This window comes from Tachypleus tridentatus, chromosome 2, assembly GCF_004210375.1.
Source record: "Tachypleus tridentatus isolate NWPU-2018 chromosome 2, ASM421037v1, whole genome shotgun sequence".
Lineage (NCBI taxonomy): Eukaryota > Metazoa > Arthropoda > Merostomata > Xiphosura > Limulidae > Tachypleus > Tachypleus tridentatus.
In genome coordinates this window covers 26,446,792-26,474,232 of record NC_134826.1, presented here as the reverse complement: position 1 = coordinate 26,474,232, position 27,441 = coordinate 26,446,792, and the positions used below count along the sequence as shown (strand labels likewise).

The 27,441-nt window shown below is 33.2% G+C and overlaps 1 protein-coding gene across 1 annotated transcript in view; it reads left to right on the top strand.

The window, feature by feature from the left end:
* The first annotated feature begins 22,733 nt into the window (after positions 1-22,733).
* LOC143239738 (neurotrimin-like) overlaps positions 22,734-27,441 on the top strand; it is a 296,078-nt gene continuing 291,370 nt past the window's right edge. Inside the window, exon 1 of the mRNA XM_076481170.1 lies at positions 22,734-23,100. Coding sequence (XP_076337285.1) covers positions 22,995-23,100 — 106 coding nt within the window. The 5' untranslated portion in view covers positions 22,734-22,994. The remainder of the gene's footprint in view (positions 23,101-27,441) is intronic.

Here is a 27,441-nt window from a genome sequence, read left to right as displayed (position 1 = left end):
CTGTATCAAAGTCACCAGAAGTATTCCACTCTTTATACTGAAAGTCTAGAGGTTCTGTATCAAAGTCATCAGAAGTATTCCATTCTTTACACTGAAAGTCTAGAAGTTCTGTATCAAAGTCACCAGAAGTATTCCATTCTTTATACTGAAAGTCTAGAAGTTCTGTATCAAAGTCACCAGAAGTATTCCACTCTTTATACTGAAAGTCTAGAAGTTCTGTATCAAAGTCACCAGAAGTATTCCATTCTTTATACTGAAAGTCTAGAAGTTCTGTATCAAAGTCACCAGAAGTATTCCATTCTTTATACTGAAAGTCTAGAAGTTCTGTATCAAAGTCACCAGAAGTATTCCATTCTTTATACTGAAAGTCTAGAAGTTCTGTATCAAAGTCACCAGAAGTATTCCACTCTTTATACTGAAAGTCTAGAAGTTCTGTATCAAAGTCACCAGAAGTATTCCATTCTTTATACTGAAAGTCTAGAAGTTCTGTATCAAAGTCATCAGAAGTATTCCATTCTTTATACTGAAAGTCTAGAAGTTCTGTATCAAAGTCACCAGAAGTATTCCACTCTTTATACTGAAAGTCTAGAAGTTCTGTATCAAAGTCACCAGAAGTATTCCATTCTTTATACTGAAAGTCTAGAAGTTCTGTATCAAAGTCATCAGAAGTATTCCATTCTTTATACTGAAAGTCTAGAAGTTCTGTATCAAAGTCACCAGAAGTATTCCACTCTTTATACTGAAAGTCTAGAAGTTCTGTATCAAAGTCACCAGAAGTATTCCATTCTTTATACTGAAAGTCTAGAAGTTCTGTATCAAAGTCATCAGAAGTATTCCATTCTTTATACTGAAAGTCTAGAAGTTCTGTATCAAAGTCATCAGAAGTATTCCACTCTTTATACTGAAAGTCTAGAAGTTCTGTATCAAAGTCACCAGAAGTATTCCACTCTTTATACTGAAAGTCTAGAAGTTCTGTATCAAAGTCATCAGAAGTATTCCATTCTTTATACTGAAAGTCTAGAAGTTCTGTATCAAAGTCATCAGAAGTATTCCACTCTTTATACTGAAAGTCTAGAAGTTCTGTATCAAAGTCACCAGAAGTATTCCATTCTTTATACTGAAAGTCTAGAAGTTCTGTATCAAAGTCATCAGAAGTATTCCATTCTTTATACTGAAAGTCTAGAAGTTCTGTATCAAAGTCACCAGAAGTATTCCACTCTTTATACTGAAAGTCTAGAGGTTCTGTATCAAAGTCATCAGAAGTATTCCTTTCTTTACACTGATAGTCTAAGTGTTCTGTATCAAAGTCATCAGAAGTATTCCATTCTTTACACTGAAAGTCTAGAAGTTCTGTATCAAAGTCATCAGAAGTATTCCACTCTTTATACTGAAAGTCTAGAAGTTCTGTATCAAAGTCACCAGAAGTATTCCACTCTTTATACTGAAAGTCTAGAGGTTCTGTATCAAAGTCATCAGAAGTATTCCATTCTTTACACTGAAAGTCTAGAAGTTCTGTATCAAAGTCATCAGAAGTATTCCATTCTTTATACTGAAAGTCTAGAAGTTCTGTATCAAAGTCACCAGAAGTATTCCACTCTTTATACTGAAAGTCTAGAAGTTCTGTATCAAAGTCACCAGAAGTATTCCATTCTTTATACTGAAAGTCTAGAAGTTCTGTATCAAAGTCACCAGAAGTATTCCATTCTTTACACTGAAAGTCTAGAAGTTCTGTATCAAAGTCACCAGAAGTATTCCATTCTTTATACTGAAAGTCTAGAAGTTCTGTATCAAAGTCACCAGAAGTATTCCATTCTTTATACTGAAAGTCTAGAAGTTCTGTATCAAAGTCACCAGAAGTATTCCATTCTTTATACTGAAAGTCTAGAAGTTCTGTATCAAAGTCACCAGAAGTATTCCATTCTTTATACTGAAAGTCTAGAAGTTCTGTATCAAAGTCACCAGAAGTATTCCATTCTTTATACTGAAAGTCTAGAAGTTCTGTATCAAAGTCATCAGAAGTATTCCATTCTTTATACTGAAAGTCTAGAAGTTCTGTATCAAAGTCACCAGAAGTATTCCATTCTTTATACTGAAAGTCTAGAAGTTCTGTATCAAAGTCACCAGAAGTATTCCATTCTTTATACTGAAAGTCTAGAAGTTCTGTATCAAAGTCACCAGAAGTATTCCACTCTTTATACTGACAGTCTAGAAGTTCTGTATCAAAGTCACCAGAAGTATTCCATTCTTTTATACTGAAAGTCTAGAAGTTCTGTATCAAAGTCACCAGAAGTATTCCACTCTTTATACAGTCTAGAAGTTCTGTATCAAAGTCACCAGAAGTATTCCACTCTTTATACTGAAAGTCTAGAAGTTCTGTATCAAAGTCACCAGAAGTATTCCACTCTTTATACTGAAAGTCTAGAAGTTCTGTATCAAAGTCATCAGAAGTATTCCATTCTTTACACTGAAAGTCTAGAAGTTCTGTATCAAAGTCATCAGAAGTATTCCATTCTTTACACTGAAAGTCTAGAAGTTCTGTATCAAAGTCACCAGAAGTATTCCACTCTTTATACTGAAAGTCTAGAAGTTCTGTATCAAAGTCATCAGAAGTATTCCATTCTTTATACTGAAAGTCTAGAAGTTCTGTATCAAAGTCATCAGAAGTATTCCATTCTTTACACTGAAAGTCTAGAAGTTCTGTATCAAAGTCATCAGAAGTATTCCACTCTTTATACTGAAAGTCTAGAAGTTCTGTATCAAAGTCATCAGAAGTATTCCATTCTTTACACTGAAAGTCTAGAAGTTCTGTATCAAAGTCACCAGAAGTATTCCATTCTTTATACTGAGAGTCTAAAAGTTCTATATCAAAGTCATCAGAAGTATTCCACTCTTTATACTGAAAGTCTAGAAGTTCTGTATCAAAGTCACCAGAAGTATTCCACTCTTTATACTGAAAGTCTAGAGGTTCTGTATCAAAGTCATCAGAAGTATTCCATTCTTTACACTGAAAGTCTAGAGGTTCTGTATCAAAGTCATCAGAAGTATTCCATTCTTTACACTGAAAGTCTAGAAGTTCTGTATCAAAGTCATCAGAAGTATTCCACTCTTTATACTGAGAGTCTAAATGTTCTATATCAAAGTCACCAGAAGTATTCCACTCTTTATACTGAAAGTCTAGAGGTTCTGTATCAAAGTCATCAGAAGTATTCCATTCTTTACACTGAAAGTCTAGAGGTTCTGTATCAAAGTCATCAGAAGTATTCCATTCTTTACACTGAAAGTCTAGAAGTTCTGTATCAAAGTCACCAGAAGTATTCCACTCTTTATACTGAGAGTCTAGAAGTTCTGTATCAAAGTCACCAGAAGTATTCCACTCTTTATACTGAGAGTCTAGAAGTTCTGTAGCTATGTCACAACAAGTATTCCATTCTTTATACTGACAGTCTGGAAGTTCTGTAACAATGTTACCAGAAGTATTACACTCCTTATACCAACAGTCTGAAAGTTTGTAACAATGTCACCAGAAGCATACCAATTTTTATACTGATAGACTAGAAGTTTTGTAACAATGTTACCAGAGGTATTCCACTTTTTATACTGATAGACTAGAAGTTCTGAAAAAGTCACAAGAGGTATTCTACTCTATATACTGACAGTCTAGACGTTCTGTAAAAAGTCACCAGAAGTATCCTCTCTTTATACTAACAGTCTCAAAGTTCTGTATAAAAGTCATCAGAAGTATTCCATTCTTTACACTGAAAGTCTAGAAGTTCTGTATCAAAGTCACCAGAAGTATTCCACTCTTTATACTGAAAGTCTAGAAGTTCTGTATCAAAGTCACCAGAAGTATTCCACTCTTTATACTGAAAGTCTAGAAGTTCTGTATCAAAGTCATCAGAAGTATTCCATTCTTTACACTGAAAGTCTAGAAGTTCTGTATCAAAGTCATCAGAAGTATTCCACTCTTTATACTGAAAGTCTAGAGGTTCTGTATCAAAGTCACCAGAAGTATTCCACTCTTTATACTGAAAGTCTAGAAGTTCTGTATCAAAGTCACCAGAAGTATTCCATTCTTTACACTGAAAGTCTAGAAGTTCTGTATCAAAGTCACCAGAAGTATTCCATTCTTTATACTGAAAGTCTAGAAGTTCTGTATCAAAGTCATCAGAAGTATTCCACTCTTTATACTGAAAGTCTAGAAGTTCTGTATCAAAGTCACCAGAAGTATTCCACTCTTTATACTGAAAGTCTAGAAGTTCTGTATCAAAGTCATCAGAAGTATTCCATTCTTTACACTGAAAGTCTAGAGGTTCTGTATCAAAGTCATCAGAAGTATTCCATTCTTTACACTGAAAGTCTAGAAGTTCTGTATCAAAGTCACCAGAAGTATTCCACTCTTTATACTGAGAGTCTAGAAGTTCTGTATCAAAGTCACCAGAAGTATTCCACTCTTTATACTGAAAGTCTAGAAGTTCTGTATCAAAGTCACCAGAAGTATTCCATTCTTTATACTGAAAGTCTAGAAGTTCTGTATTAAAGTCACCAGAAGTATTCCACTCCTTTATCAGTCTAAAAGTTTGTATCAATGTCACCAGAAGTATTCCATTCTTTATACTGAAAGTCTAGAAGTTCTGTAGTCTAGAAGTTCTGTATCAAAGTCACCAGAAGTATTCCTCTCTTTTTAGTCTAAAACTGAAAGTCTCAGAAGTATTCCATTCTTTACACTGAAAGTCTAGAAGTTCTGTATCAAAGTCACCAGAAGTATTCCATTCTTTACACTGAAAGTCTAGAAGTTCTGTATCAAAGTCATCAGAAGTATTCCATTCTTTACACTGAAAGTCTAGAAGTTCTGTATCAAAGTCAAGTATTCCATTCTTTACACTGAAAGTCTAGTTCTGTATCAAAGTCATCAGAAGTATTCCACTCTTTATACTGAAAGTCTAGAAGTTCTGTATCAAAGTCACCAGAAGTATTCCACTCTTTATACTGAAAGTCTAGAAGTTCTGTATCAAAGTCATCAGAAGTATTCCATTCTTTACACTGAAAGTCTAGAAGTTCTGTATCAAAGTCTCAGAAGTATTTCTTTATACTGAAAGTCTAGAAGTCATCAGAAGTATTCCATTCTTTATACTGAAAGTCTAGAAGTTCTGTATCAAAGTCATCAGAAGTATTCCATTCTTTATACTGAAAGTCTAGAAGTTCTGTATCAAAGTCATCAAAGTCTTTATACTGAAAGTCTAGAAGTTCTGTATCAAAGTCCAGAAGTATTCCACTCTTTATACTGAAAGTCTAGAAGTTCTGTATCAAAGTCACCAGAAGTATTCCATTCTTTATACTGAAAGTCTAGAAGTTCTGTATCAAAGTCACCAGAAGTATTCCATTCTTTATACTGAAAGTCTAGAAGTTCTGTATCAAAGTCAGAAGTATTCCATTCTTTATACTGAAGTCTATTCCATTCTTTATACTGAAAGTATTCCAAACTCTTTATACTGAAAGTCTAGAAGTTCTGTATCAAAGTCACCAGAAGTATTCCATTCTTTTACTGAAAGTCTAGAAGTTCTGTATCAAAGTCTCAGAAGTATTCCATTCTTTACACTGAAAGTCTAGAAGTTCTGTATCAAAGTCATCAGAAGTATTCCATTCTTTATACTGAAAGTCTAGAAGTTCTGTATCAAAGTCATCAGAAGTATTCCATTCTTTATACTGAAAGTCTAGAAGTTCTGTATCAAAGTCACCAGAAGTATTCCATTCTTTATACTGAAAGTCTAGAAGTTCTGTATCAAAGTCACCAGAAGTATTCCATTCTTTATACTGAAAGTCTAGAAGTTCTGTATCAAAGTCACCAGAAGTATTCCATTCTTTACACTGAAAGTCTAGAAGTTCTGTATCAAAGTCACCAGAAGTATTCCATTCTTTATACTGAAAGTCTAGAAGTTCTGTATCAAAGTCAGTATTCCATTCTTTATACTGAAAGTCAGTTCTGTATCAAAGTATTCCATTCTTTATACTGAAAGTCTAGAAGTTCTGTATCAAAGTCACCAGAAGTATTCCATTCTTTATACTGAAAGTCTAGAAGTTCTGTATCAAAGTCACCAGAAGTATTCCATTCTTTATACTGAAAGTCTAGAAGTTCTGTATCAAAGTCATCAGAAGTATTCCATTCTTTATACTGAAAGTCTAGAAGTTCTGTATCAAAGTCATCAGAAGTATTCCATTCTTTATACTGAAAGTCTAGAAGTTCTGTATCAAAGTCACCAGAAGTATTCCATTCTTTATACTGAGAGTCTAAAAGTTCTATATCAAAGTCACCAGAAGTATTCCACCCTTTATACTGATAGTCTAGAAGTTCTGTATCAAAGTCACAAGAAGTATTCCATTCTTTATACTGACAGTCTAGAAGTTCTGTAACAATGTTACCAGAAGTATTACACTCCTTATACCAACAGTCTAAAAGTTTGTAACAATGTCACCAGAAGCATACCAATTTTTATACTGATAGTCTAGAAGTTTTGTAACAATGTCACCAGAGGTATTCCACTTCTTTATACTGATAGTCTAGAAGTTCTGTAAAAAGTCACAAGAGGTATTCCACTCTTTATACTGACAGTCTAGACGTTCTGTAAAAAGTCACCAGAAGTATCCTCTCTTTATACTAACAGTCTAAAAGTTCTGTATAAAAGTCATCAGAAGTATTCCATTCTTTACACTGAAAGTCTAGAAGTTCTGTATCAAAGTCACCAGAAGTATTCCACTCTTTATACTGAAAGTCTAGAAGTTCTGTATCAAAGTCACCAGAAGTAATCCACTCTTTATACTGAAAGTCTAGAAGTTCTGTATCAAAGTCATCAGAAGTATTCCATTCTTTACACTGAAAGTCTAGAAGTTCTGTATCAAAGTCATCAGAAGTATTCCACTCTTTATACTGAAAGTCTAGAAGTTCTGTATCAAAGTCACCAGAAGTATTCCACTCTTTATACTGAAAGTCTAGAAGTTCTGTATCAAAGTCATCAGAAGTATTCCATTCTTTACACTGAAAGTCTAGAAGTTCTGTATCAAAGTCATCAGAAGTATTCCATTCTTTATACTGAAAGTCTAGAAGTTCTGTATCAAAGTCATCAGAAGTATTCCACTCTTTATACTGAAAGTCTAGAAGTTCTGTATCAAAGTCACCAGAAGTATTCCACTCTTTATACTGAAAGTCTAGAAGTTCTGTATCAAAGTCATCAGAAGTATTCCATTCTTTACACTGAAAGTCTAGAAGTTCTGTATCAAAGTCATCAGAAGTATTCCATTCTTTACACTGAAAGTCTAGAAGTTCTGTATCAAAGTCACCAGAAGTATTCCATTCTTTATACTGAAAGTCTAGAAGTTCTGTATCAAAGTCATCAGAAGTATTCCACTCTTTATACTGAAAGTCTAGAAGTTCTGTATCAAAGTCACCAGAAGTATTCCATTCTTTACACTGAAAGTCTAGAGGTTCTGTATCAAAGTCATCAGAAGTATTCCATTCTTTACACTGAAAGTCTAGAAGTTCTGTATCAAAGTCATCAGAAGTATTCCATTCTTTATACTGAAAGTCTAGAAGTTCTGTATCAAAGTCACCAGAAGTATTCCACTCTTTATACTGAAAGTCTAGAAGTTCTGTATCAAAGTCACCAGAAGTATTCCATTCTTTATACTGAAAGTCTAGAAGTTCTGTATCAAAGTCATCAGAAGTATTCCATTCTTTACACTGAAAGTCTAGAAGTTCTGTATCAAAGTCATCAGAAGTATTCCATTCTTTATACTGAAAGTCTAGAAGTTCTGTATCAAAGTCATCAGAAGTATTCCACTCTTTATACTGAAAGTCTAGAAGTTCTGTATCAAAGTCACCAGAAGTATTCCATTCTTTATACTGAAAGTCTAGAAGTTCTGTATCAAAGTCACCAGAAGTATTCCATTCTTTATACTGAAAGTCTAGAAGTTCTGTATCAAAGTCATCAGAAGTATTCCATTCTTTATACTGAAAGTCTAGAAGTTCTGTATCAAAGTCACCAGAAGTATTCCACTCTTTATACTAAAAGTCTAGAAGTTCTGTATCAAAGTCACCAGAAGTATTCCATTCTTTACACTGAAAGTCTAGAAGTTCTGTATCAAAGTCATCAGAAGTATTCCATTCTTTACACTGAAAGTCTAGAAGTTCTGTATCAAAGTCACCAGAAGTATTCCATTCTTTATACTGAAAGTCTAGAAGTTCTGTATCAAAGTCACCAGAAGTATTCCACTCTTTATACTGAAAGTCTAGAAGTTCTGTATCAAAGTCATCAGAAGTATTCCATTCTTTACACTGAAAGTCTAGAAGTTCTGTATCAAAGTCATCAGAAGTATTCCATTCTTTACACTGAAAGTCTAGAAGTTCTGTATCAAAGTCATCAGAAGTATTCCATTCTTTACACTGAAAGTCTAGAAGTTCTGTATCAAAGTCACCAGAAGTATTCCATTCTTTATACTGAAAGTCTAGAAGTTCTGTATCAAAGTCATCAGAAGTATTCCATTCTTTATACTGAGAGTCTAAAAGTTCTATATCAAAGTCATCAGAAGTATTCCACTCTTTATACTGAAAGTCTAGAAGTTCTGTATCAAAGTCACCAGAAGTATTCCACTCTTTATACTGAAAGTCTAGAAGTTCTGTATCAAAGTCATCAGAAGTATTCCATTCTTTATACTGAAAGTCTAGAAGTTCTGTATCAAAGTCATCAGAAGTATTCCATTCTTTATACTGAAAGTCTAGAAGTTCTGTATCAAAGTCACCAGAAGTATTCCACTCTTTTATACTAGTCTAGAAGTTCTGTATCAAAGTCACCAGAAGTATTCCACTCTTTATACTGAAAGTCTAGAAGTTCTGTATCAAAGTCATCAGAAGTATTCCATTCTTTATACTGAAAGTCTAGAAGTTCTGTATCAAAGTCATCAGAAGTATTCCATTCTTTATACTGAAAGTCTAGAAGTTCTGTATCAAAGTCACCAGAAGTATTCCACTCTTTATACTGAAAGTCTAGAAGTTCTGTATCAAAGTCACCAGAAGTATTCCATTCTTTATACTGAAAGTCTAGAAGTTCTGTATCAAAGTCACCAGAAGTATTCCATTCTTTATACTGAAAGTCTAGAAGTTCTGTATCAAAGTCACCAGAAGTATTCCACTCTTTATACTGAAAGTCTAGAAGTTCTGTATCAAAGTCACCAGAAGTATTCCACTCTTTATACTGAAAGTCTAAAAGTTCTGTATCAAAGTCAGTCAGAAGTATTCCATTCTTTATACTGAAAGTCTAGAAGTTCTGTATCAAAGTCACCAGAAGTATTCCAGAAGTATTCTTTATACTGAAAGTCTAGAAGTTCTGTATCAAAGTCACCAGAAGTATTCCATTCTTTATACTGAAAGTCTAGAAGTTCTGTATCAAAGTCACCAGAAGTATTCCATTCTTTATACTGAAAGTCTAGAAGTTCTGTATCAAAGTCACCAGAAGTATTCCATTCTTTATACTGAAAGTCTAGAAGTTCTGTATCAAAGTCATCAGAAGTATTCCATTCTTTATACTGAAAGTCTAGAAGTTCTGTATCAAAGTCATCAGAAGTATTCCATTCTTTATACTGAAAGTCTAGAAGTTCTGTATCAAAGTCATCAGAAGTATTCCATTCTTTATACTGAAAGTCTAGAAGTTCTGTATCAAAGTCATCAGAAGTATTCCACTCTTTATACTGAAAGTCTAGAAGTTCTGTATCAAAGTCATCAGAAGTATTCCATTCTTTATACTGAAAGTCTAGAAGTTCTGTATCAAAGTCATCAGAAGTATTCCATTCTTTATACTGAAAGTCTAGAAGTTCTGTATCAAAGTCATCAGAAGTATTCCACTCTTTATACTGAAAGTCTAGAAGTTCTGTATCAAAGTCATCAGAAGTATTCCATTCTTTATACTGAAAGTCTAGAAGTTCTGTATCAAAGTCATCAGAAGTATTCCATTCTTTACACTGAAAGTCTAGAAGTTCTGTATCAAAGTCATCAGAAGTATTCCATTCTTTATACTGAAAGTCTAGAAGTTCTGTATCAAAGTCACCAGAAGTATTCCATTCTTTATACTGAAAGTCTAGAAGTTCTGTATCAAAGTCACCAGAAGTATTCCATTCTTTATACTGAAAGTCTAGAAGTTCTGTATCAAAGTCATCAGAAGTATTCCATTCTTTATACTGAAAGTCTAGAAGTTCTGTATCAAAGTCACCAGAAGTATTCCACTCTTTATACTGAAAGTCTAGAAGTTCTGTATCAAAGTCACCAGAAGTATTCCATTCTTTATACTGAAAGTCTAGAAGTTCTGTATCAAAGTCACCAGAAGTATTCCATTCTTTATACTGAAAGTCTAGAAGTTCTGTATCAAAGTCATCAGAAGTATTCCATTCTTTACACTGAAAGTCTAGAAGTTCTGTATCAAAGTCACCAGAAGTATTCCATTCTTTATACTGAAAGTCTAGAAGTTCTGTATCAAAGTCATCAGAAGTATTCCATTCTTTACACTGAAAGTCTAGAAGTTCTGTATCAAAGTCATCAGAAGTATTCCACTCTTTATACTGAAAGTCTAGAAGTTCTGTATCAAAGTCACCAGAAGTATTCCACTCTTTATACTGAAAGTCTAGAAGTTCTGTATCAAAGTCACCAGAAGTATTCTTTATACTGAAAGTCTAGAAGTTCTGTATCAAAGTCACCAGAAGTATTCCATTCTTTATACTGAAAGTCTAGAAGTTCTGTATCAAAGTCACCAGAAGTATTCCATTCTTTATACTGAAAGTCTAGAAGTTCTGTATCAAAGTCAGTCAGAAGTATTCCACTCTTTATACTAGAATTCCAAACCATTCAACAGTGTACTGCTGCCATGGTCTGAAGTATCAGTGATACAGCCTTCTTCATTAAACCATGGAAGTTCTATGGAAAGTTTGCTTAACTATGTCGCCTATGATTCGACTTTTACAGAGAACAGCTATAGCAAATATTGTAGTGTTGTACAATGGTGTATAGTCATGGCTAACAGGATGAGCGTGGTACCTGAGACATGCTCTTATAAAATGTGGTTAATCCTGGTGGTAGCACTACAGATTCTATAATTGCGGTATTATTGCTGTAAGGTTATATTTGTTTATATTCGCATAAAGAGGCAAAACTATTCAAGGGCCATCTGCTCAGGCTGTTCCTTATTTCAAACTGGTAAACTAGAGAGAAGGCATCGACTGTAAACTCTTGTTATACCTCTTTGCTGACTGAATATTGATATTTTTGCTCTAATCCCAACAACATATCCACAAACCCTAAAGTGGGAAACGTGATCTTTTATTCCCGTAATGGACTCAAACGGTGGACCTGCAAGGCAGTACTTTGACACATTAAACATAGGGCCATACTCAGCATCAGATAATTGTATATACCACATTGTGTTTAGTACTTTGACACATTAAACATAGGGTCATACTCAGCATCAGATAATTGTATATACCCCATTGATTTAGTACTTTGACACATTAAACATAGGGTCATACTCAGCATCAGATAATTGTATATACCACATTGATTTAGTACTTTGACACATTAAACATAGGGCCATACTCAGCATCAGATAATTGTATATACCACATTGATTTAGTACTTTGACACATTAAACATAGGGTCATACTCAGCATCAGATAATTGTATATACCACATTGTGTTTATTACTTCAGCATATTAAACATAGGGTTACACCCGGTACCAGAGAGTTGTATATACCATGTACTATTAATAGTTTATTGTTGGATTGTTTCGATAAAATTAACTGTAGGAAAGAAAGTCTATGAATTAATTGTTCCAAAGACGTGAGTTTTATTGTACTTTATGAGATGTACTGCACAGTTATTTTACGACGTATTTTTCTCGAAGCGTTACAAATTTTCTCAAAACAATTAAACAAAATAATTAAACAAATAAAACCAAATATATATGAGATGCTTCAAAGCAATAGAAATAAACCGTAGGTCATGAAATTTCTCCGAACAGGAAATTCGGGCTCAAATATAAGTCAACTCCAAAGTCAAGACAACTTGCAAGTTTTATACTATTGTAATTCTAACTGGAGTCATTTAAATTTAAATGTGAATTATGTCAATTCTTCATTAATAAAAGGTTTTCTCGGGACATGAAATGTTGTTTCTCTTATATGTAATTATAAAAAAAACGCAAACAACCACACACACTAAAAAACTGCAAAACGCAAAATTCAAAACTGTAAGTTTGCATGTATCTCTGCATGGACCCAACACACCTTCATGCCAAATTTGGTAATGACCCATCATAAAACGAAAAATGCAAAACTAAAAAAAAATGTATGTATCTCTCTATAAACCGATGAACCTGGACACCAGTTTTAATGAATATCCATCAAAACCCTTGGAAATATTTACATGGACATACAATAGACAACAGATAGCACTATTATATTTATATAGCAATAGATAGCACTATTATATTTATATAGACAACAGATAGCACTATTATATTTATATAGACAACAGATAGCACTATTATATTTATATAGCAATAGATAGCACTATTATATTTATATAGACAACAGATAGCACTATTATATTTATATAGACAACAGATAGCACTATTATATTTATATAGACAACAGATAGCACTATTATATTTATATAGATGTGGATGGTGATTGGGAAACATTTCAAAATTATTTTCTGCAATGAAATACGTTTCATTACTTTTCAAATCATTAAACTGATCCAATTCGTAATATTTTTGAAATTCTCTTGTGTCACTGAACATTAAAGAAATAAACAAATTGAAACTGACCGTAGTTCTTTATATGTAGGAAATTGAACATCTTAGTTTTTCACCTGTGCAGGTTGTTTTGTTTTCTTAGTTACAAAATCATTTTTGAATTGAAGTTAACAGTAAACATTTATTTATCTTTTACTAAACTGTAGTGGTACTTAAGGACAATGCAATGTAAATTCATACTTTCAATAAAAGTTATTGTAACGAAGCTTATAATAAATATATATGAATATGTTATTTACAAGTGCCATAACTCATTAAAGTTTCTCCTGGTTTAGATGATAAATTAAGTTCTGGTTTTGGTTTGAGTTTTCTGTAGTGTAACTGAGTAATATGAAAGAATTATCACTTGAACGGATTGAAAACATGAATGTCATTAAAATATAGCTGGCTTTATAAGCTATATCATTCAAGTTGCATTATTAAGACAAAGTCGGAAGTTTTTACCAGTTTTTCTGAATCTTGCTATCTGTAGGTGATTTCATTCAAAACGAAGTGCATTGTAAGGAACGCTAGACTCTTAAATCTTTAATATCACTAAATGGAGATATCTATTATTCAGCAAAAAAGGAACAGATAGGAAAATTTTCAAACAGCTGAAGGTACACGTGTAATTGCGTATAACAAGGTTGCTTAGTGAACACTTTCCTTCGTTAAATAAATTTTTGTCTCCAATGTGATAATATGTTTTTAATTTGTTTCTATACATGTTTTTAATTGCAGCTATGCCTGTGAAATTCCACTTATTTAGTCGTCGTGGATTTCGGCACCGACAGTCCGAACCAGTGCAATGTCACAATATATTTTCCCAACTATATGCTATAAGTACGTTATAAGAGTGATGGTCAGTCTTTTGTTGAGTGTTAATGACAGGCTTCCTTATTCTCAGGCCAGTAGTTTTCTTATCCCCGTGAAAATTGTAGGAAACAGAACTTTAAAAATTAATTTATAATGAGTTAAAGTTTTTAGCCCTTAAAGTATAAAATATCTCTTTAGTTCAGTTTATTAGAAAGAGCATTTTCTGGCATTTTAGTTTCAGTCACACACGTTGTAACCCCAGCATGGCCAGGTGGTTGAAACACTCGACTCGTAATCTGAGAGTCGTAGGTTCGAATCCCCGTCACACCAAACATACTCGCCCTTTCAGCCGTGGGGGCATTACAATGTGACAGCCAATCCCACTATTCGTTGGTAAAAGAGTAGTTCGAGAGTTGACGGTGGGTGGTGATGACTAGCTGCCTTCCCTCTCGTCTTACGGTGTTAAATTAGGGACGGCTAGCGCAGATAGCCCTCGAGTAGCTTTGCGCGAAATTAAAAAAACAACAACACACACGTTGTTTCTTTCTATCAAATCTGAAGCATTGTATAAGGAAGAGAGTATGTTTTAAACCATTTTTAACAATTAGAGGTTTTCTCCTTATAAATATAGGTAATTAACTAACATTCTATGGAATAATGTTATACATATAAATTACCTGTAACAGTTAACGTTGTACAAAAAATAACTGTAAGACAATACGTATAGACTCTGTAAATAAGTATTCTATGCGATGTTTGGAATGTACATTTCTGAAAAAGGTATTATACATTGCTTAAGAAAAGGGAACATTTTTATTGTATGATTTATAATTAGCTTATCGATCCATGTTTGTTTCGTTGGATAGAGTCAACTACTCGAAAGCAATGTACACATTTCACAGATTCTGAATGTTGTATAGCGGAAAAATTTAGTTTAGTTTAATATATATGATATTTAAATAAGTTTTATGGAGTCAAGTTCATATCAAACTCGTTTATGTTTACAAAATTGTAACTATTATGTTGAAATGTTAAAATGAAATACACTACGATTTAACTATTTTATGCGTAAAATAAATATAAATCACATATATAAAACATAACTTAAAAAAACAGTGACTGTTTAGTGAGAATAACATAGTGTTTACGTTTCAAACACGTGTATGTAAATTGAAAGCGAAGAAATACCATTTATGTATTCCTCCTTTGATTTTACTGGTAACTTTAGCAACAGTATTTCTGATTGTGAACCCGCTAAGCCTATGATGAGATCTATGCTATGTGAACTATAAGTAAATATAAACCTTGGAAAATAAACTTCAACCAGTTAGCTACCACATGGAAAAAAATAAAACAAACCAAGTTTTATAAGTTACATCTCCAAGAAAATTGCAAGAAAAAAACATTGGTTTTAGGTTTTATTGATTTATATTTGTTGATTTTCGAGATGAGTTAGGTATAAGGTTGTGTCTGAGCAAAGATTATTTTGCTTGCTCTCAATATAAAACATACTTTCTTATATATAAAACAAACTTGTTTTGCTATAAATGGTTCTATATAATAATTTCGTTGAGAAGTGTATGGAAGTTTGTTAAAAAAAACTATTTTAAGTCGTAATTCAGTGTCCTTTAGATCACGAATGAGATTGAAACTTAAGATAAACATGTTTTAATTGTGATTGTTTGTTACGTTTTACAGCTTTAATAAGTGTTATTAAATATTTCTCTGTTCAGCTGATGCTAATAACTATAATGGTAATCTGAGAGAAATACATAAAAACGAAATAGTTATCCTAAAATAGGCTTATAAGGCTAAACACTAGGATTCGATACATGCACTGGGTAGAGTATAGATAGCCAGTTGTGTAGGTTTGTACTTAACAGAACATAAACAAATAAAAATAGTATTTAATAATTTGTTACCAGTTTTAAATGAGATACAGACTTATTTATACTTTGGTGCATGCAACTAACAAATGTATTTCTTGGCATAAGATGCCAAAATATATTATTAAGAACCATCGTCTAGAAAGATCTCGAATTTCTTAACTGTTTTAAAATTCCATTAAGAACCACTCAAGCATCTGCAACTCAAACTGTTTCACGTTTTTTACGCAGGAAGCATGTTTTCTAGAAGATAATCTTTGAATGATGCTATGTTGAAAATTAATTAATTATGTACTTCATTATTAATTTTGATGATTATCCGTAAACTTGTTTTTATGAGAAATCATGCTACTATGACATTAAGGATATAACTTAAATAAATAATTTTATATCCCCTAGTAATACTACGAAAACTATAATTTCATGGACTTTCAGTAATAAAATATTTTGTTTTAAACGGAATTTAATTAATAACCATAAAGAGGCTTCGAAAAATGCACTTAATCGTGCTAATTATTCATTAAATATATTAGGTTGGACTAAAAATGTCTGTACATTTTAATGTGCTATTATTTTCGTCTGAAGCTGCAATAAGAACTTACGAAATAAATCTGGAATTCGAGATTATATAGTGTGTGGGTGAATCAAAAATCCTCAGTAAAATATATCTTTTATTTAAACGCACATCTGAAAAAAAACTGTTAAAAATATTTTCAAAATAAAAAATGTTACAGAAAAGGTAAATTTAAACTGACACTGTTAAATATTTTTAGAAGGAAAAGGGCAAAATTATTATTATTTTTAAAGCATTTATGAAGTACTGACGTACAAGGATCTTATATTTAAATCTATTTTTTGACAAATTCTGGAGATGTAATTTTTTTGAATTATGAAAAGATTTTCATGTTTTATACTAAAAATTCAAATCCTTTATCATTTCATTGTGTCACGCAGTAAAGTAACTATATTGTGCTAACTGTTTGGTTCGCCCTAAATAAGCATAAGATGAATACAGTATATATGTTTTTGTTCTAAAGTTTCTCTCTCCCATATGATTAAGGTTATAAAATATGTTATCCTACAAAGCGCAGGAAGGTAATTTTCGTTTCTAACAATCAGCTGTAAAGCGCTTGTTTCAGAACGTCATCGTAAACTCAGTACTTTAACTGTACGGTTACTAAAATTAAGGTATCGTCCAAATATGAAATGTCATCTCATTACCTATATGGTCCGGCATGGCCATGTGGTTAAGGCACTCTACTCGTAATCTGAGGGTTGTGAGATCGATTCTCCGTCACACCAAACATACTCGTCCTTTCAGCCGTGGAGGCGTTAACATGTGACGGTCAATCCCACTGTTCGTTGGTAAAAAAGTAGCTCAAGAGTTGGCGATGACTAGCTGTCTTCCCTCTGGTCTTACACTGCTAAATTAGGGACGGTTAGCGCAGATAGCTTTCGTGTAGCTTTGCGCGAAATTAATAAAAAACAAACAAACAAATATTACCTATACTGTAGCGTATAATGAAACGTTCAGTAATAATGATTAACAATAAAGTGGTATTTGATTTGTTTACAGTTAAGATCATGTAAAGGAATTGGTTCTAGAAAGAATGTAAATTATTAAAATCATACTAAAATCTTCCCACTGTCTTTAGTTCTCCGCTAGTACAGCGGTATGTCTCCGGATTTACAACGCTAAAATCAGGGGTTCGATTCCTCTCGATGGGCTGAGCAGATAGCTTTTGTGGCTTTGCTAAAAGAAAAACACACACCCACTGTCTTTAATGTTACCGAAAACACTGAATATTTATACATATTAAAATATTCAGAAGCCAAAACTTATGATGTTTTGTGTATGGACTGATAAAAGTTATATTAAAAAAAAACTGAAACCATCAGTAGGTTCTAGAATGTTGTTAAATTCTAAGCAACACAATAAGCCATATGTGCTCTGCCCACCACGGTTTTTGAAATCCTGTTCTAGAGTTATAAATCCACAGAAATAATAATGTGCCTCTAGAGGGCATTTTTAAAATGAATAGTTATTACGAGTATTATATACCCGTTGTATCAAACTTCTGAGTTCCAGATACCCTGTGATATCTTCAGTGTATTGTATGAATGTTAAGGTTTATTTTATGATTTTTATTATAGTTTTTAATCAAATGTGTAGATAACTTACTTTAAGTCTATTATCATATCGATCGAAAACAATCATTGAGAACACCTTAAACAAACCAGTAAATAATTATAAATTATAAATGTTTTTCTTAAAAGTGAAGTGTATCTCAAACGTAGCTTACTAAGTCAAAATTACACTATAAAATATAATTATGCTTGTATTGTTAACGTAATAATTAGGATAACGCATTATAGTAAGGTAGTATTAATCATGAAGAAGGTTGATGCTGTTTTTCTTGTCGTACAAACTTATACAACTGACTGTTTTCACTCTGTTTGCCTCGTGTCATTGAACGTCGAATAGAACATTGCAAGCTAAAAAAGTTGCTACAGACACACTGGGAGACAATTAAGATGGACTGTTGCGAACTCATATAATAAGTTATATGTACTCTTCAAAAAAAGAAACGCAAAAGGCAAAATTTGAGACATGTTGTAAACAAGTTTATTCCGAGTAGTTCTGTATGGCATGCGTGAAACTTTGCACATTCACTGCTGAACATCCAAAGTCTGCAAAGACGAAGTCCACGCTCACTAGTTGAAGTTTAACGTCACTCAACGTCAATAACGAGTATGCCCCCATGAGCATCAATAACTGCTTGGCATCTCCTGCCCATGGAAGCGATGAGATGACAAATCACATCCTGTGGAATGGCTGTTCACTCAGCCTGCAAAGCTGCTGCAAGCTGAGGTAGAGTCTGCGGTTGAGGTTGTCGCCGTCGCAGACGTCGGTCCAACTCGTCCCAAAGATGTTCGATGGGGTTTAAATCTGGTGATCTAGAGAGCCAGGGAAGAACATTGATGTTGTGGTGTCTCAAGAAGACAGTGGTGAGTCGGGCTGTGTGAGGACGGGCGTTGTCATGTTGAAAAACGTCGTTGACGTTCACCATGATGGCTTGCACATGGGGCCTAAGAATCTCGTCGACGGTTGCGTACGGTGTGATCGGAAATCCTATGCAGCCCTGGTATGGTTGAGGCAGTAGACGTCGCAGCGGTTGTCCTATCCCGAAGGTGACGTAACCGGATGTAGCGATCTTGTGCGGGCGTGGTCACACGAGGTCTGCCAGATCGTGGATGGTCACAAGTTGATCCATGTTGTTGGTGACGATTTCATAGCCTTGTGATGGTGCTTGGGTAGACATTCACAGCTCTGGCTACATCTGATCGAGATTCGCCTGCTTCCAACGACCAATGGCGTTGTTGCATTGTGCTTCAGTCAGTCCAGACGTAGCTGTATTGCGTGTCGGTGGCTTAACACTGAGCTATGGAAACCGAGAATCCGTCACCTTTATAGGGATTTTGCACATGTTGCACTTGCAGAACATGCAGATCTCTCAAACAAATTTATTGGACACGAATGCGTTTTGGCGAAAAATCCGATGTTTTCCCCCGTTTTCAAAGTGTACAACTTTTATTGTCATTTTGGTCTGACAATCAGTGCCTTAACACGTGTAACATCACATACTCTGAGCTTGTAACGTTATTACATATATTTCTCTTTAAAATAACAAAACTATCCCTTTTGCGTTTCTTTTTTTGAAGAGTATATTATGTCCAAACACTCATGCCCAGAATGACGTTCATTTTTCCGTGTGATATCATAATTAATTAAACCTGTTCTAAGTAAATATATTTTCTTATGAGAATCTTCGTTTCTAATATACAACTTCTTTCTTCATTTGAGAAATGAAGAAATATTCACCCTTTTTATAACTATAATGAGAGTATTCATCCTTCTCATAAGTATGTTGAAGTAGTATTCATACTTTTGATAACTATAATAAAAAGATATTCATCTTAATATAGTATAAAGAAATCGTATTTATCCTTTTCATAAATATATTCAAGAAGTATTCATACTTGTTTTATAAGTATAATGAAATGGTATGTATCCTTTTTATACATATAATGAAAGACTCTTCACTCTTTTTATAAGTATAATGAAAGAGCTATCAAATCGTTTTATGACCATAAAGAAGAGGTATTAATCTTTTTTACAGGCATAAAAAGTAGTATTAAATCGTTTTCATAAATATAATAAAGTAGTATTTGTCCTTTTTATGAGTATAATGAAAGGGTATTTACTGTTTTTATAAGTATATATGAAGTAGTGTTCATTCTTTTTATGAGTATAAAGAAAGATATATGAAATCGAGTTATAAGCATGAAGAAGTTGTATTAATCCTTTTTATAGCATAAAAAGTAGTATTAAATCGTTTTCATAAATATAATGAAATAGTATCCATCCTTTTTATGAGTATAATAAGAGTATTCATTCTTTTTACGAGAATAGTGAGAGTATTCATCCTTTTTGTGACTCTAATGACAGATAATTCACTTTTATTATAAGTATCATGAAAGAGTATTCATCCTTTTTATACGTATAATGAGAGTATTTGTCCATTTTATAGTATAATGAGGTAGTATTCATCCTTTCTATGAATATAATGAAAGAGTATTCCCTTTTCTTGTAAGTATAATGAAACAGCAATTCATTTTTCAAATAAGTATAAAGAAGTAGTACTAATCCTTTGTATAAGTATAGAGTAGTAGTATTCATCCTTTTCATAAGTATAAAGTAGTAGTATTCATCCTTTTCATAAGTATAAAGTAGTAGTATTCATCCTTTTCATAAATATAATGAAGTAGTATTCATCCTTTGTATAAGTATAAAGTAGTAGTATTCATCCTTTTCATAAGTATAAAGTAGTAGTATTCATCCTTTGCATAAGTATAAAGTAGTAGTATTTCATAAGTATAAAGTAGTAGTATTCATCCTTTTCATAAGTATAAAGTAGTAGTATTCATCCTTTTCATAAGTATAAAGTAGTAGTATTCATCCTTTGTATAAATATAATGAAGTTTTCATAAGTATAAAGTAGTAGTATTCATCCTTTTCATAAATATATTGATGTAATATTCAACCATTCTTATTAGTATAATAAGTAGTATTTATCCTTTCTTAAAAGTATAATGGAAGGTTATTCATCCTTTTTAATAATATACTGAGAGTATTCTTCCTTTTCATAAGTATATTGAAAAAGTATTCATTTTTTATAAGTATAATGAAAGATGTTTTCTTTCTTTTTATGATTGAAATGAAGTAGAATTAATTATTTTGATGAGTATGATGTAAGAGGTATTGATCCGTTTTATAAGTATAATTAATTAGTATTCATCCTTTTCATAAATATGATGAAAGGGTATTTATCCTTTTTAATAGTATGATAAGACATTTTCAGAAACAACATTGTTATCCCGCAGACAGTTCAGTACTTTATTAATTAATTTTGATATCGTAATAAATATAAGTTAATTTATGAAGATTTTATTTTTGATATTAACTATAAAAATATTCATATGATAATGACTTATATATTAGGCTACCTTCAAGTGAAAAGTTGTCCATCTATCTGGTACAGCGTAGTCATTTTATAAACGGAACAATTTCGAATAAAGTCGCCAATTAAATAACATTTGGAACAGAAGTAGATAAAAAGAGGTCATTGGGAGTTTAGGATGAAAGTATAGGTAATTATAGAAGTAGAGTGAAGGGAAAAGTATACGGAAAGTGGAGACGCTACATGAATTAGTCATCATTATTTCTAGATGAACCTTGAATAGGTTATTGAAAAAAGTATAAACTGCGGAAAATTCCTCAAGAGTTTTACTGGTACATTAATATTATTTTGATGTCTCACTACGTCGTTGCAGATCGTGTGGTTATTTGCAGGTATACTTCACCTGACGACAGTGCATTTTTTAAATAGTCATGCAACTTATTTTCCATTATGAAAGACTCGTCGTAAGAGTTTCATGTCCATGGCATAATATACCTCTCTGGTTGTTTCATCCGACGACTTGACACACATATATTCATGTAAATATCATGAATATTTATGAATATTATTTTTTCTGCAATTGCTTGAGGTATGGAATAGCTAAACGAGAAATATGACAGGAAACGTTGTCTTGATTATACCATATCGTGTTGGCCTCGTTTTTAGACGCGTATCCTTTTTGGTAATGTTGAATAACGTTGCATGGGTCACGTGGATGGATTTTAATTTTTGTGTTCTTAGATTCTGACTTGTTGCAAGACACCACATCTTAATTACCACGGCTGGAGTACGACTTAGTGCAGGTCTCTTTCTGGGTTGTACTGGTATCTCAAGTTGATCCATATTCTATTATTTTCCATTTCCATTAAGTATAATGAATATTTGTGATTTAGAAATTATAAATACCAGAAACTAAACACAAGTTAAATATTATAAGTATAGAAATATCATGCTTAGGAAGTGGCTGCTACATACCCTTCTTTAAATCAAAACTTTTTGGTGGGATCGCACAGCCTAGAAACAACAATCATTTTCAAAATGTAATTCTTAGACATTTCATATTACCGCGACTTTATACTGGCTGTGCCACCCACGTGACTTCCAGATTTCTTTATCTAGCACCTATATGTGTCAAGCAAACGTGGAAAGACACTCAGTAACAGCACCAGCCGAGTATACGGTTATTTTTAACTAGTTTGCTGGATTGATTGTCACAACTACTACACCACTACAGATGAATATACAGAACGTATCTAGCAATGTACTGCGTCGGACCTTCCGAAATTCAGACATTACTGAAACTCTATGGATATGCTTAATAGCTTACTGATTTATTTCATATTTTTTCTATTGTTTTTCAAGTTACCTTTACGTACTTTTATAGCACAGAAACACTGTACTTGGTAAATTCATGAAGATGATGGATAAGCGGAGTCCTGGTGTTATGATAATTTCAATAGTGTTAGAATTGTCGCCTTGTACATATGTTAACATTCGCTGTATTTTCAGTCGCCTCTGTAAACCATAACGCACCTGAGTACAGGAAATCTGGCAATTGGCCAATTTATACTCGCACATTTAATATTTTAAACAAATTCGGTTAGCTGTCACTAGGTGGTGCTCTCTTTCTAGGACATTACCTCCGAGTCCAGAGAAGCGTCTGATTGCCCTGTCTCGTGCAGTCATACCCTGTAAGCACGCGCTGTGCGGCGAGCCGCTTCTGCTCGCCTTGTAGTTTGCATGGGAAGCATTGTTTAGGAGTCGAAAGATTCAAACCAGTGAACACAAGTGTACAAACAAATATCTCAGCACACTTCTTGCTGTTTCAAGTTTGTTCTTCAGTCTGGAAGTGTGGATCTTGTGGAAATGATGTGAGATGGAACAACCACACCTGCTACGAACGACTTCTTACTAAAACAACATTGTATCGAACTGTATAATATGTCGCAAACTTGGCTTATTTCAGTTATGTCAGATATGAAAAATATCTTTTGTTTGAGTGTGGCATTTTGGACAGTACTCGTACTTTTGTTAACAACTACCGAAGGTGAGTTTTTTATGAGTTTGTATATTTTAGTACAAAGTTTATTACAATCAACAACAGCTTATCACACATAGCTAATATTCATTGTGAAATGATATAACATTGCCTTTTAAAAATATTTTTAACCACATAAACTAAGGTATTTTGTGGAACCTAAATCATTTAACTTATAAGAATAATAAATTGATTATTTTGAAGTCTATATTGTTTCCACGTTTGGTGCATATGAAGACTTTGAACAAAGAAATATGGATCAATAGTAAGTATATCAGGTATGCCTTAGTTGTAATTATCCGACTGCCATTTTTAGCGCGTGGAAACGTGAGGTTTGTTTGTTTTACATATATTTTGATTTACAGATTTTTATGGTCGTTTTTTCCACAACAAGGTTTTACTTCTCGAGTGTTAATCAACGAAAACAATATAAATCTGTATTGTACTAAGTGTATATACCACAAATAGATAACACTGGTGTTACTTGAAAGTTAGACAGAAAATATAGAACTTTTAAAATAATTCTTCAAAATAAAAATATTGAATATTTACAAGCTTATTTGTTTGTATTTCTTTGACAAAATATTTTTTTTTGAATAATCATAAGGCCGGCATGGCCAAGCGTGTTAAAGCGTGCGACTCGTAATCTGAGGGTCGCGGGTTCGCATCCCTGTAGCGCCAAACATGCTCGCCTTTCAATCCCGTTATTCGTTGGTAAAAGAGTAGCCCTTTTCAGCCGTGGGACGCTATAATGTGACGGTCAATCCCGCTATTTGTTGGTAAAAGAGTAGCCCAAGAGTTGGCGATGGGTGGTGATGACTAGTTGCCTTCCCTTTAGCCTTACACAGCTAAATTAGGGACGGCTAGCACAGATAGCCCTCGAGTAGCTTTGTGTGAAATTCCAAAACAAACAAACGAACAAATCCAATGATCACTATACATCGAAAAGCTTACGAGTGAACGTGAAATATACGTAAAATGTATAAATTATGCAAAAATCCTTTACAGTTGGAAAGAGAATATCTGTAATTTTTATCCTTTCCTTATGTACCTCATTAATATGGTAACTTCTAATAAAGAATTAAAACAATAATAATCAAAACGTGTAGTTATGAAAGTACTCCATCAAATTAATTGTTCCTGAGTCCATACGGTATAATTAACACAGGGCCACTCTGATCCATTTTCTATCACCTTTCACTTAACAACACTACGATAGTTTGTTTTCTGTTCTCATGGCTTCCGCAGAGCTTAGTATATTGCAGTTCTATGTTTACGTTTTGATATATTTTTTATATAGTAAATTAAAAACGTTTTCAGCTTTTAGCCTCTTGTCACGTTTTTGTTACTCCATATGCCAAACATCAAACACGGAATAATAATATACAGTTGTTTATATTAAAACGTCCAGTTATTCGTAGTAAATCCAAACATATCTTTATCTATCAACAAATAATATTTACTTAGCAAACAGTAAAATAAAGAATAAGGAATTATAAATTATAATGTATAATTTGAAAACATCTTTGAGTTAACTATTTTTACTTAACGAAATGAGTGAGTTTCGTTGGGTAATAAAGATTAAATGCGCACTTTCAAGTCGGAAGAAAACACACCCTAGAGCTGAATAGACAACTAGCTGTTCGCCATGATCATGTTGCTTTAACATGGAATAGGATAAGAATACAGACTCGCCTCGATTACTAAGGTTCTCTGAAAACAGTTTAATTATAAAGATTTTGACAGTGTAACATTTTTGCTGTTGTTTTTTATTTCTTTGTTCTTTATTTTTATTCAGAGTTAAAATAACTTTGTTCCATAACAAATACGATTGTGCTTTAAATAATACTTCTGGTTCTCGAATCTTTATTTAAACTACAATAACGTCTGAAACTTTGGGTTATATTAACAACCAGTTCTCACACGTGTTTATTTAATTACTTTAAACTTACAACCCTGAAATTCATCAGCAACAAGAAACTTTGAAACCATGTTTCTTATATAAAAAAATCAAGCAAAAATGTTTTATGTGTTATCCATATAGTAGAGGTGAACATGACCAAACAGTCAGCAAGCAGGATTATGGATGTGCAAGACTCTAATGTTTGCTTCAACTTTTGGTCATGATTACTTCTAGATACAAAAGTCAACAGAGGTTAATATATTTTTTTCCATATCAAAGTAATAGTTCTCAACCAAGTATTAAAAGAAAGGAACACTACAGAGGCAAATTTTCTCTTAAGAAACCCAAACGTGGACATTTCAAACCATGGCTCGTCTTCATGCCTTAACAATAATTTTTTTTTACCATACAACACTTGAAGATGGCCTGCTCCTATAGGCCAAAATGTTGTTCAATTACCTAAACATTTCCGCTGTAAAGTTGGTCACGATATTGAATTAAATATATTATCTGTATTGTTCTAAATGAAACCCTTTACGTACGATATTCTAACCTTGTTTCTCTAGTTCGTATTTAGTTCCTTTGAACATATTTACCGATTAGTTCCCGCCATTTTCTGCTTTTACGTTAATTTCTACATATATATCAATATAGTTTGGTTTGTTTTTAATTTCGCAATAAGACTATCTGTGCTAGCCGTCCCTAATTTAGCAGTGTAAGGCTAGAGGGAATGCAGCTAGTCATCAACACCCACCGCCAACTCTTGGGCTACCCTTTTACCAACGAATAGTGAGATTGATCATGACATTATAACACTTCCACGGCTGAAAGGAAGAGTATGTGACAGGAATTCGAACCCGCGACCCTCAGATTAGGAGTCGAGTGTCTTAACCACCTGGCCATGGCGGGCCGGTCAATAGATTTCTGACGCTGTTTGTTTGTTTGTTTAGAATTAAGCACAAAGATATACAGTGGGCTGTCTGTGTTCTGCCCATCACAGGTATCGAAACGTGGTTTCTCGCGATGTGAGTCCGCACACATACTGCTGTGCTACTGGGAGAATCATGACACTGAAAACAGTGTTTCGATACTCATGGTTGCCACAATACAAATAGCTTATTGTGTAGCGTTGTGCTTTATTACAAACAAACTAATTGTGTTCTATATTTATCCACGATACTGTGTGCATAGAACATTTTAAGCATCGCAATGTGCTATAAACGTATGACTGTAGAGCTCATACATAAATATTTACTGATAAAATAATATTATGAATGTTTCTAACTGTAGTCATGCTCTTAGTGTTATTTTCAATGATGAATAAATCAATGTGGAAACTATTTGGAAATCGTGTATTGAAAGAGTCGTGTAAAGTCAAACTTTAATCGTTTTACTCAGTTTAATACAAAACACGATGACGATACGTCTGTGGAATAACCGTAGACATACCAGAGTCTGTCTGTTAACGATCTTATCACACTGAACACGCAGAACCAGATTTCCAGAGTGGGATTTGCAATACGCACACTGTACCCACCGTTCTGTATTATGATAATGTCTTTCATGCTAGAGGTTATGCAAATATTATTTTTTTTACCGACACATTTTCAAAATCTAAAATAAAGTTTGGTATCATTTAGTTTCGAAATAAACACACTAATTTCATAAATCGTGATTTGTAGGCTACCTACAACACCTATAGTATGGAACAAGTATTCCTACGTTATGCTACACCTATAGTATGGAACAAGTATTCCTACGTTATGCTACGCCTATAGTATGGAACAAGTATTCCTACTTTATGCTACACCTATAGTATGGAACAAGTATTCCTACTTTATGCTACACCTATAGTATGGAACAAGTATTCCTACGTTATGCTACGCCTATAGTATGGAACAAGTATTCCTACTTTATACTACACCTATAGTATGGAACAAGTATACCAACGTTATGCTACACCTATAGTATGGAACAAGTATTCCAACGTTATGCTACACCTGTAGTATGGAACAAGTATTCCAACGTTATGTTACACCTATAGTATGGAACAAGTATTCCAACGTTATGCTACACTTATAGTATGGAACATGTATTCCAACGTTATGCTACACCTATAGTATAGAACAAGTATTCCTACATCATGGTTAATTTTAGTGACGTGTTGCAGTGTATTTAAAATACAGAAGCGAAATTTATAAAAAAAACAACTTGATTGAGCGTATTCAGTTCGTTTTATAATAATAAAACATGACACTTCGCCTTTAACGAAAACTGCGACTTTAGTCTCATTGTTTCTCTACACTATACACTCTGTACTAGGTTTTTGTTGGGTTTTTCAATAATAAAAGATCTCTGTGTGTATGTGTTTTTTTCTTATAGCAAAGCCGTATCGGGGATCTGCTGAGTCCACCGAGGAGAATCGAACCCCTAATTTTAGCGTTGTA